Raw genomic sequence first — 12,297 nt, forward strand, 5'->3', positions numbered from 1 at the left:
AAAGAAAGAAAGAAAGAAAGAAAGAAAGAAAGAAAGAAAGAAAGAAAAAGAGAAAGAAAAGAAAGGCAGTAAAGTCCAAATCAGCTAAAAGTAAAGTTTCACAATGATGAAGGTGGGAAAGGTAAGATGGAGATCAATTTGAATAACCACTTGCAGAATAAATACTTTGGCAGGACTAAAGAATTTTTAGTAGGTAAACTATGTGAACAACACTCTGCTTTTGGGAAAATAAATATTTCAACCACAATTTTTGACTAGCATACTGGAGGTTAAAATTTTTTTAAATAAACATTTGGAAAAGACATTTTAAAACTGTCTCATGGAGAAGTTCTCAAATTACATGAATACATAATCTACATTTATGACAAGTCTCTTCTCCTATTCTAAAGAAATACAGAAAGAATAAACCAGAAACTAAAAAGACCTGGTTTACCCATGGCGGGTGTGGGTGGGAAAAGGGTGGAAAGAAGGGAGTATGGGAATGGGGTAGCAGGAGTAGGGAGGACAGGATCCTTCTCTGAGCATACAATTTGTACAGTTTTAACTCTTAAAGCCAGAGGAATGCTTCACACACCATAAAGACTGTAAATAAGCAATTAAAATCAACCAGGATGTGGCGGGGGGAGGGGGGATACTCCAAATGGAATACAAACAGTAAGAAATGAACCTGTTTTATAAATTAGTAACATAACCACACCAAATGGGGTAGGGATGAAAAAAACTAACCTAAATAACTTTGGAAAACAGTATCTATAACAGATAATATAAGGCTAACCTCAAAAGGAACTGCACAAAAATAATACATTCTAATTAGTAAATCTGTTTGTCACAGAGGTAGGAATTAGTAATTCTGAAATAATTTTATGTGTCTCCTAGAGCTGAACAAGTAAATATACTGTAGATAATGAGAGCCAGGTTTCTTTCTTTTTTTTCCTAAGATTTTATTTATTTACTGGAGAGAGAGCAAAAGCAGGAGCAGTGGCAGGGGGAGAGGGAGAAACAGGCTCCCCGCGGAGCAGGGAGCCCTACGCAGGGCTAGATCCTGAGCCGAAGGGGATCATGACCTGAGCCGAAGGCAGATCCTTAACTGACTGAGCCACCCACGTGCCCCAAAAGAGCCAGATTTCTCAGTGACCAAAGTAGGAATTATAAAAAAGAAAGGAAGAAGACTACAATGAGCCCTGTAGTGTAGGAAAAGATTCAGAAGTATCAGTATGAACTCATGATTTTTAGTAGCCTAGATATACGGATAGATAAGTACAGAATTAAATATGAACATGTGTGTGCATATGGATTAGCACATATAGTATATTCAGTCTACATGTCTCTGCTGACAAGGCCTAGAAATAATGGCACTCGAGGAGGAATAAACATATCTAGTGCCCAAATACTGATTTCTAAATACCATTCTTAAATAAAAGAAATCTGAGCTTTCTGGAAAAGTGGCTGATTCCAGAGCTGGGACAGAGAAAATACAAGTCTTTCTTGTATTATACAGTGCCAAAAAATAAGAAAATGCTCCAAAAGGGGGGCATGGCTAAGACATAGGAGTCAACCTAAGGAACCAAATAAGCAAATTTTGAACTGAGTTTCAAGGTATGAGTAGGAATCTGCCAAGTAAGCTGTATGCAACATCATATATGAAGGCCAGGAATCATTAAATCATTGATTTCATGGCATAAAAACAACGATATGTAATTTAAGACCAGTAAACTATAAGGCACAAAAGGTCAAATGATAGAGAATGAGGGTGAAACATGGAAGGGATATCATAAGAAGCTTCATATAGCTAAGGAGTTTGAACTTTACTCAGTAGATGACAGGAATCTACAGAATGGTTTTAAGCAGGAGAGCAACATAAACAGGTATGCATTTTCAAAAGCTTCCTCATGAGTACTTTAAATGGGTAAGATTACATGTTTATTTGCTAAAATATAGCTGGTGTTTTATAATGGATAAAATATCATAATTGGAGAGATTCACTGAAAACACAAAACTGGTCAGTCATAAATCCTGAGGTTGGCCAAAGAAATTATTCTAAATGCTTCCTGTGAAAAGTGGAAAAAAATTGTAAATGGAATTCTTAATTATCAGAAAAGCATTAAGAGCCTCAGCTTGACTGCTACACAGGCAGGAGCCTACTTGGTCCATTTTAATGATTAAAAATGAGTACTTGCAGCAGGGATATGCCTTTCTCAAACAGGCATATCCCTCACCTTATAAAATTCTCGGCTAGTGCAAAGTCCTGCTTCTTCTTTGTTCTATCTAAAAAACAGCCCAAGTGGTTTAGAAGCCCATGTCCATTTGCACTGTGCAGTGCCCAAGGCACAAAAGGCTGCCTGTTATTCTAGTTATCTCCTGGGGGTACCAATTATTAACTTTTATTAGGACTCTGGTTACAAAGTTGCATAGCTTTTGAATGGTCTGTCCCTACTACTCCCATAAACCTATTCACTTCTATGTATAATTTTGCAGAAAATAGGGTTTTTTCAGAAACACAAATAGAAATACCTCCATTTTAAAAACTGATGTCATTTGTAGAAGGGTTAAGAACATTAACAATTTACTGATTAGCTTTTAAAGAAGTATAGCCTCATTTAATCAAATAGTACACACTAGAATATTAAGGGATATAATTTTATATTATTTTCAGGTAACCTAAAACACTAACATAAAATATGCCATAAAGGTGGTAAAGGTGGCTATGAAATGCATAATGACAAGCAAAGAGGGAACTCCATTTACCTAACTAAACAAGCAATTTTAAATAGCAGTACTTCTTGGCTATCAACCGAGACACATCTAGACGTAAATATACTACACTGCGACATTCACTCACATCTACATATTTTTTTCAGAGAGAAAAAAGAGTAACAGTATCCAGGAAACTGTGTAAACCACAATTTATTAATGAGAGAACTTACTGACATATGCCAATACTCTTAATTGCAATAGTAACCAATTATTTTAGTCTTTGTAGGTTATAATATTTACTTGTATTTTATTTTTGCATTTATCCATGGCCAGAGGAGCTAAAAAATAATTTGCGAATCTCTGTCTATATTGTAGATAAAGGGTTGGCAAAGTTTTCTGTAAAAGGCCAGTAAATATTTTAGGATTTGTGGGCACACAGGATCTCTACCTCATATCTTCTTTTGTTTTTTAACCATCTTTTAAAAACAGACAAACCATTTTTAGTAAAAGAGCTGCACAAAACCAAGCCACAGGTCAGATCTGGCCTTGTACTCCAGTTTGCCAATCCCTTCTATAGACGTGCAGATGAATGAGAACGAAACTAGGAACATTTCTAACGGCTTTGAGACCACAATGATAATCAAACAGAGGCCAATAATGAACCTGAAACTTGCAGTAACATTTATTCATATTAACAGCTAACATAACAAAATTATAAATTCTATGTACAATAGCTTTTAATAAAAAACTTCTTTATTCTTCAACATATATAGTTGTTCTCATCATTAGTATTACTTGAGGAATGGAGTTCTGGGGTACAACAAACAACATTTTTAAACTTCAGTATTTAAAAAATATATATTTCACTACATCAAAATTAAGAATTCCTGTTCAAACAGACACAAATGTGTAGCTGACTGGAAGATGAAATGAGCATTATCTGTGGAATCACTACTGAGATTATATAAGGAATTCCTGAACATCAACAAGAAGTTGATTTTAAAAAGGTTAAAAGATAACACAAGTAATTCATGAGATAAATGACTGACAATTATACGAAGAAAAGTTTGACATCATTAGTTATAAAATAAATACAATTTTTAAAACTTACTACCTTACACCAATGGAATTGGTAAGATTTAGAGAGTGACTAATAGGAAGAGTGAGTAAGAATACAGAGAGACATGATCTCTAATGCACCACTAGCAAGAGGTTATAACATTTACAGCCATTCTAGAGGTCAGGTAATACTTTATTTATGTATCCTCTGAGTCAGTAGTCCCACTTCTTCTAAGTGTATATATAGAGGAAAACCTTGTCAGAATACACATGGGACATGTCTGAAGATGTCCAACATCAATGCTTAGGTTCAACATAGTCCTGTTAGTAGGAGGGAGCTGATGTGGCCTAGGAATCCAACACAAGTGGGAATAAGTAAAATTAATAGACAGATACTATGGAACACTAAGAAGGAATGAGCTAATTTACATATATCAGAATAGATATAAAACAAGATTGAGTGAATAAGTAAAAAAAAAAAATGACATCCATACCATTATACTACTTATACACATGTACACTGTATTAATAGTCTGCAAGAGCTTATAGTAAACACATGACAGTGGCTATTTGTTAGGGACAGAGAGCATAAGACTGAAATGGAAAGGGGGAAAACATCATAAAACAAAAACCAGATGAAGCCTTTCTGTTGACTCCTAATGACAGTAAGCGATGAACCAAAGAGTATAATTAGCTCAGCTATATGTACCTGAATTAAAAAATAGTAAATAAAATTATATAAGTCACATTTTATTTTGCCTTTTAAAGAGACAATGTAAGAGATTTAAACTGCTAAATTTAGTATTTACTTACATGCTCATATTCTATAAAAACCATATTCTGTCCTGTTCCCCACACTCTATACCCTTTTTTCCTAAACCATCATTTCCTACCCTAAAAATATGTGGTGTGACTTATATCTCTATACCCTCCCAAAAGTTTTGGTTTAATTAAAATCAGAATACACCCATGGAAGCACAGCACATAAACATCACTCATTATGTAGAACAGACATAAAAAAGTTTAGCATTCCATTAGAAAATTATCTTATACTTTATTTTCATTAAAGATAATTTTTACTATTAACCATTTCACACTGTATTATGATAAACACCACAAGAGGGAGCTTTGGGGACAAATGTTCCATCTACTAAACACTGATGTATGCAAAAGATGGACACAGTGATATACATAATCTATGAAGAAGACCAAAGAAGAAAGGAATGTTAAGTTTTAGTTGAGTAGACAGGGCATACAAACCTAGATACATGAAAATGGCCTATGAAATACAGCACAAATTCTAAATAAATCAGAACATTAGAAGACTGATCAGTCAGATTAGGATTATCAGGAAGAACTTTGTAAATGAGGTAAAATCTGAGCTGAGCCTGGAAGAATACAGAATGCTGATGAAGGTAGTATGATCTATAAAAGTGAATGTCACATAGGTGGCATGAATAAGAGGTAAAGAGAAAAGAAAATCAGCTTAATTAAAAATAAACATCTTGATAAGATATTTTTGTTAAGAAATATGATTAGCTATATAAGCATACTGGAAGGTTATAAAAACCATACAAAAGATAGTATCTAGTTTGTTGTCAACACACACTAACATTAAAGAGTCTGATACATATAAATCACCCCTAGATCCAACAGAGAAATACAAGCAAACAAAGAAAACAAACAACAACAACAACAAAAAAACCATGATTCCTCCCCATTAGGAACTACTGCCAGGAATTATATATATACTTGAAAGAGAAAAAGAGAAGAGATATAAATTTTGCAACAAAAATAAATCAACATCATAATTAGCTATGAGGTTAAAACTACTGAATCTATTAATTATAATGTGAATTGTTCAACAGGTAAAGTACACAATAGATGATGTTCCTAAATTTATTCGATATGATTGATGCAGACAGGGTTGGTAGGAGACAGTAACATAAACTTCTTACCTTAGCTTTTTTCTTTTTAAAGGAAAAATACAGAAATAATAATGGTGATGGAAATAATACCCATGTACCTTAATGTATATTTTGTGTCTTATTCTTCACCTGGATCATTTTGCACATGAACTAGTTTTAATTGCTTGTCACCATTCTATGGGGAGATACCTAAGTTATCTGTATTTTTATTTCTCTTGTATTTACCAAATCTAGTACTATATAGGAAATAAAGCACTCTGTAGCTAGATGAATGATCAGTAAAAAAAAAAAAAAAAAGTTTTATTTTAAGTCACTACACAGCAAAACTAAATTTATCTTTGTTTAAAACTATAAAGTCAAGATTTGAAGCTTCCTTCATTTTTGTTTTTAAAAAACTAGCTTTTTTTTTTTTACTTGCTTATTACTTACTTCATCCATCTTCATACATGTGCCAAAATCTGCCAACTTTAGATGTCCATGTTTATCCAAGAGCATGTTGTCAGGTTTTACATCTCTGTGAATTAAGCCCATGGAGTGTATGGCATCCAGAGCAAGAACAACTTCAGCAGTATAAAATTTGGCCCATTTTTCAGGTACATCATAGTTACTCATAAGGTTTACAAGATCTCCACCAGGCATGTACTCCATTACCATGTACAGATACTTATCATCTTGAAAAGCACAAAAGAGCTGTAAAACAAAACGAGAAAGGAAAAAAAAAATTTTAAGGAAAAAAAAAAAACCCAAAGCTTAAATGGAACAAAACCCAAAACAATTATTACTACTGAAAAAGACAAATTATTTTACAACCAGAAGAGTTGAATTTTATGAAACCTTTGATTTTAGATTTGGACATCCCTAATGGAAAAACAGGTATCAGACAAAGCTTTTTATATAGTTAACTTCTTCATGCTGAAAAATATACATAAATGAATCATTTTCCCTCTTAGAGAATATAAGAATCTATTTAAATAGAGATATTTTAAAAGAGAAACAGAAGGAGGGACATAAAAGGTGAAAGAATGACAGAAGAATTCATAATTTTAAAAAACAGCTTTCTGAAAACAAAACAAGCTACTGCACCTAACTCACAAAAAAGAAAGCTGAGGGGGTAGGAGCAGTTGAGAAAAACCTAAAAGATACCATATTCAATAGATATGAGAAGAGGGAGTAAGCACCACACCAGTGGAAAAGAGTGAGTTGCGGGCAGCCACACTTAGAATAGGGCCTTCTCCTCTCTCCTATTCCCCATCATCTTGCTCATAAGCAGCTAGTGGCGCGCAGACTAGAGCAGGGGCATTGGGACCAGAGAAATCACACCAAGCGAGGTTGCTACTGACTCCCCAGAGGCATGGGAACCACAAATTCAGAAGAAAAGTTATTTGTACAGTCTACCCAACATGTCCCAACCCACCCCCCAGAAGCAAGCAATGCAAACAGAAAAGGTTTCCACAAACAAATAGGGAAAACATAGAACAAAACCAAGAACTCATACTCAGAATAAATAAAAAGAATTCCTACAAATCAACTCTTTTAAATCAACAGACGACCTAATAGGAAAATGAAGAAGAATTAAGCAGGCATTTCACAAAGGAAGATATTCAAAGATGAAAAGGTATGAAATCTCATTAGAGAAAGATGAATTTAAACCTCTGTGAGACACCACTTTGCATGCACAAAAATGACCAAAAATGACCAAAAATTTTAAAACTGATAATACCAAGTGCTGGCAGGGACAAAGGAAACTTACAAACTAAACTTCTATAACCACATTGAAAAACAAGCTGTCACCACCTACTGAGATTGATTATAAGTACCCAAAAATGCTACTCCTAAGAGTAAACCCAACAGAATAAAAAACATTTACACTACTTGTAACAAATAAAAATTTTGAAATATACCAACAAATTGTGGTATATACATGCAATGGAATAAAACACAGCAATGAAACTAATAAGCTGTAGCAATGTAAGTAACTCATGCCAATATAATGTTGAACAAAAAAGCTAGAGACAAAAGAAGAGATATTGAATCAGTGATATCACTTATATAAAATTCAATAAACAGGAAAGCTATAGTTCTTGAGTGCTTGGTTAGGTGGTACACTAGAAAGAAAAGCAAGAAAATGATTACTAATAAAGTCAGAGGAGTGGTTAATTTGGGAGGAACACATGGAGGCAGTGACTGGGAAAGAGCACATGAGAACTTCTGGAGTCTGACAATGTTTATTTTTTGACCTGGGAAGTAAATACATGGGTGTTTGCTTTGTAATAAATCTTTCTGCTGCTTGTTTTATGTATTTCTCTGTGTATGTCACAAATAAAATCATTTTTTTAAAAAAATGTATGATAAAATTTTAAAAAAGCATGATAAAATTAAAGCAGAACTCAACAGGAAATTTATAACTTCAAATGCATTTGTAGGTATCTCTCCTTAACCTTTCACTACCCAATATTCAAACAGATATCGCCCTGGAAAAAAATGACTGACAATAAAAATTAGGCAGATAAAGAAACTAGAAAAGAAAAATATAAACCCAAAGAAAACAGGAGATAGGGAATTTTTTTAAAAGCAGAAAATAATTAAAAAGAAAAGCAAAAAAAAAAAGGTATTATTTTTTAAATAAAACAACAAAAAAAATGTTAACTAAAAAATTTACATATACTCCATTCAATAGAAAAGTCAAAGAGAAGACAGATACGGTTGCAGAAAATAGAAACGGACTCAAGAGAGAAAAACCTGAATTAGTCAAAAATCATGTGAGAAAATAAGAGGTTGACAGAAGATTTAATTGGGAAGGAGGAATGGAGGGACTGAGTACAGAAAAAACATATACGAGTTTTAGGACAGCAGCTATCTCTCAGAAGGAAAAAAGGGAGAAAAGACTGGGTAGGAGAACAAAAAGTATTTCAAGAATTCTTGCAATGTTTTCAAAATTAAAAGCTTAAAATTAACGATGGAAAAATGTTAAAATTTGCTAAATGTATGTAAGACTGAAACCAAAGAACGTTTCCAGATGGCTTATTTATTAGGCAACCAAGAAAAGCCATTCACCAATGGTGAATTAATTAAGTTGTGTTTGATTGCATCAGCTGAAGAAATGCGTCTAGAGAAAATCAACGCAAGACTCTCAGTCTTTCAACGACAGCTGCTAAAAGAGTTGAGGACACTGGTGGCAATATCAGTAGTCAATTTAAAAACAAAGCAAATGATTTCAAGTGGTTTTCCTCGGCTCTTAATGAGTCAACAGATGTTACTGGTATTATGCAGTCATTACTGGTTTCTGGAGGAGTAAGTGCCAAGTTTGATGTGAGTAAAAAATAAGCCTCTATAAAACAGTCTGCATAGATGAACTACAGGCAAAAATATTTTCAAAGAAGTTGAGAAAACACTAATTCAGTACAACCTGAAGTAGAATCTGGTAAGGTGTTTTAACAAAAGATGGGGGTAAAAATACATGTGGAACAGAAGAAGGCTTCACTGGACAATTTAAAAAGCTTGTGAAAATGTGTGATATTTAAAATCTATAGTTATTCTCTGTAATACTGATCAATAAGTACTCAGTGGAAAATATATTTGAATCCCTTGTATAATAAATAAATGAGTAGTATTAATGGTTGTTATTTGCTCTTGTGGACTTAACCATCATCATCTGTTCTGTGAATTTTTGTCAGAAATAGATGCTGAATATCCTCACGCTACCATACAGCGGTTCAATGGCTTAGCACTGGTAAAGTTTTATTGCAATTATTTGAGCTTAGAGCTGAGACCGAAATTTGTCTGATCAAGACCACCCTCAACTACTATTATGGAACACTCAATAGCTTTCTAAATTAGCTTTAGCTGCAGACTTGATAACGTTTCTTAATTAATACAACCTAAAATGACAACGTAAAATAGCGCTTTTTAAAAAGATTTTATTTATTTATTTTAGAGAGAGAGTGCACACAAGAGAGAGCATGCACAGGGGAAGCGGGAGAGGGAGAGAGAAGCCCAAGTAGACTCCCTGCTGAGCTTGGAGCCAGAGGCGGGGCTCGATCTCACCATCCTGAGATCATGACCCCAGCCAAAATCTAGAGTCAGATGCTTAACCAACTGAGCCACCAAGGTGCCCCACAAAACTTAAGCTTTTAATAACAACTAACATCAAGCTACTTTTTATGCTTCCCATGCTATTAAAATCAAAACAAGAAGTGAGATCTCCACTCCTACACAAATTGGCAATGGATGTATTTTCTGAGCTCAAATGACAGTCCCACAGTTCCAACAGCATTTTTTTGACCTGAATATAAGTGCAAAGCAAATATCCATGTTTCAAAATCCATTTAAACTCTGCAATTGAGGGGCACCTGGGTGGCTCAGTCGGTTAAGTGTCTGCCTTTGGCTCAGGTCATGATCCCAGGGTCCTGGGATCGAGCCCCACATCAGGCTCCCTGCTCAGCAGAGAGCCTGCTTCTCTTCCTCCCTCCGCTGCTACCCTTGCTTGTGCTCTCTCTCTCAAATAAATAAAATCATTTAAATAAATAAACAAACTCTGCAATTGAGAAGCTTCTGCCTAACCTTCAGTTGGAAGTGACCAACCTGCAATGTAATGACTTTTCTAAAAGGTAAATATCAAGACAAGAATTTAACAGACTTCTATATATGTCTTCCAAGTGATAAATATGCTTAATCAGAATCATATGATCAAGGTCAACATCAACAGTTATAGATAAAGTACTGGTTTATACCCTGGATACATGATGAAAATGGCATTTTCCCTCTATAGTCTTTCTCTAAAAACTCATAACCCTAGTCTAAATAATGAGAAAAACATCAGACAAATTCTAATAGAAGACTATACACATCCTAAATATAACTGACAAGTAATCCTTAAAGCTGTAAAGGTCATTAAAAACAAGAAAAAATCTGAGAAACTGCCATAGCCAAGAAGAGCCTAAGAAGATAGGATAACTAAATGTAACATACTATCTTGGATGGGATCCTAGACCAGAAAAAAGAGCATTAGGTAAAAACCAAGAAAATCTGAATAAATTATAGACTTCAGTTAATATAATGTATCAATATTGGTTCATTCATTATAACAAATGTACCTTACTAAAGTAAGATGTTAATAGAGGAAGACTGTCCGGGGTTGGGGCTCTCTAATTATCTGCTCAATTTTTCTATAAATGTAAAACTGTTTATTTTTTTTAAAGATTTTATTTATTTATTTGACAGAGAGAGACACAGCAAGAGAGGGAACACAAGTAGGGGGAGTGGGAAAAGCAGGCTTCCCGCGGAGCAGGGAGCCTGATGTGGGGCTCAATCCCAGGACCCTGGGATCATGACCTGAGCTGAAGGCAGACACTTAATGACTGAGCCACCCAGGCACCCCAAATGTAAAACTGTTTAAAAAATAGTCTATTAATAAAAGATAAATCAGATGCCGGTGGATAATAGTATTTGGCAGTACCTAACCTATGTGAAAAGATTATTCTCTAATAGATCAATACGTAAAAAAATCTTATTACACATTAACATTAACAGAACATCTACAATTTTGACAGGAAACACTAATTGTTAACAAAATGTTATTTGCCCCAGGAAATAAGTTAATTATTCTCCTTAATAGACTTGTATTTTTAAAAATTATACTTATCACAGTTTGAATTTCATCAATAAAAAATTTATAGAAATTTGTTTTCTTGCTCTATAAGTTATCAACATTCTATCTCTTGGGCCAAAAACCTAAAGTAGGTACTATCTGCCCCTTTACAAAAACGTCTGCCAATTTCTGGTGTGACTGAAATAAGACTGGCCATGGTTGGTAATTATTGAAGCTGACTGAACAGTACATGGGGATTCAATATACCTTCTTTCTACTTTGGGATGTTTAGAATTTATCATAATAAATATTCGTGGTAAAAAAGTTATCATCAAATATATTGAAAAATTTTTCTTGAAAGATATGCAAGTAAGTTCAATCCAGCCTCACAGAATGAATAGTTTCTATTTTATATAAACTGTACCAAAGCTCAGAAAAAAGTGGTGAGCTTCCCAACTATGTTTATTAGGGTAGTCTCAGCAGAATATGAAAACCAACCAAAAAAGCCCATGTTAAAAAAAACAATTAAATCAAAGGTCAAATGTCACTTATGCAAACAGATGGACAATTACCTAAATTTTAGTAAATCAAATTCAGTACTCTATGGAGAATATAAATTTATAGCAAATAGCATTTACCTTTTATCTTATACTACCTTGAAATTTATTTTTTTTAGTGTACTATACTAACAGATTAAACAAGAAAACCATCTTAAAAGCAGCTGAAGAACACACTTCAAATACTTCAGCATTATTCCTGATTAAAAAATACTTGGTAAGCTAAACACAGATGGACAGGCCTCTCTGCCTTAATCAGAAAGCTTCAGCAAACATCAGGTTTAATCGTTAAATACTAGAGAACTACCCAATGAAGTTTAAAATAAAAAAGATAAGGATAAAAAACTTCTACTAACTCAACACTGTACTGAAAGACTGAACCAATGCTGTTTTTTTGCATCTTGTAATATCTATATATTTAAAAACTAGTTTTCTTATGCATAAATTTCTTCTGAAGATATTTGATGGGAAA

The 12,297-nt window shown here is 33.9% G+C and overlaps 1 protein-coding gene across 1 annotated transcript in view; it reads right to left on the minus strand.

Moving 5' to 3' along the window:
• Window positions 1-12,297, minus strand: part of ROCK2 (Rho associated coiled-coil containing protein kinase 2) — a 139,416-nt gene that overhangs the window by 44,527 nt on the left and 82,592 nt on the right. The window contains exon 5 of the mRNA XM_044918870.1: window positions 6,111-6,371. Within this exon, the coding sequence (XP_044774805.1) occupies window positions 6,111-6,371 (261 nt within the window). The remainder of the gene's footprint in view (window positions 1-6,110; window positions 6,372-12,297) is intronic.

The sequence above is a fragment of the Neomonachus schauinslandi genome, chromosome 10 (genome assembly GCF_002201575.2).
Source record: "Neomonachus schauinslandi chromosome 10, ASM220157v2, whole genome shotgun sequence".
In the NCBI taxonomy this organism is placed as follows: Eukaryota; Metazoa; Chordata; class Mammalia; order Carnivora; family Phocidae; genus Neomonachus; species Neomonachus schauinslandi.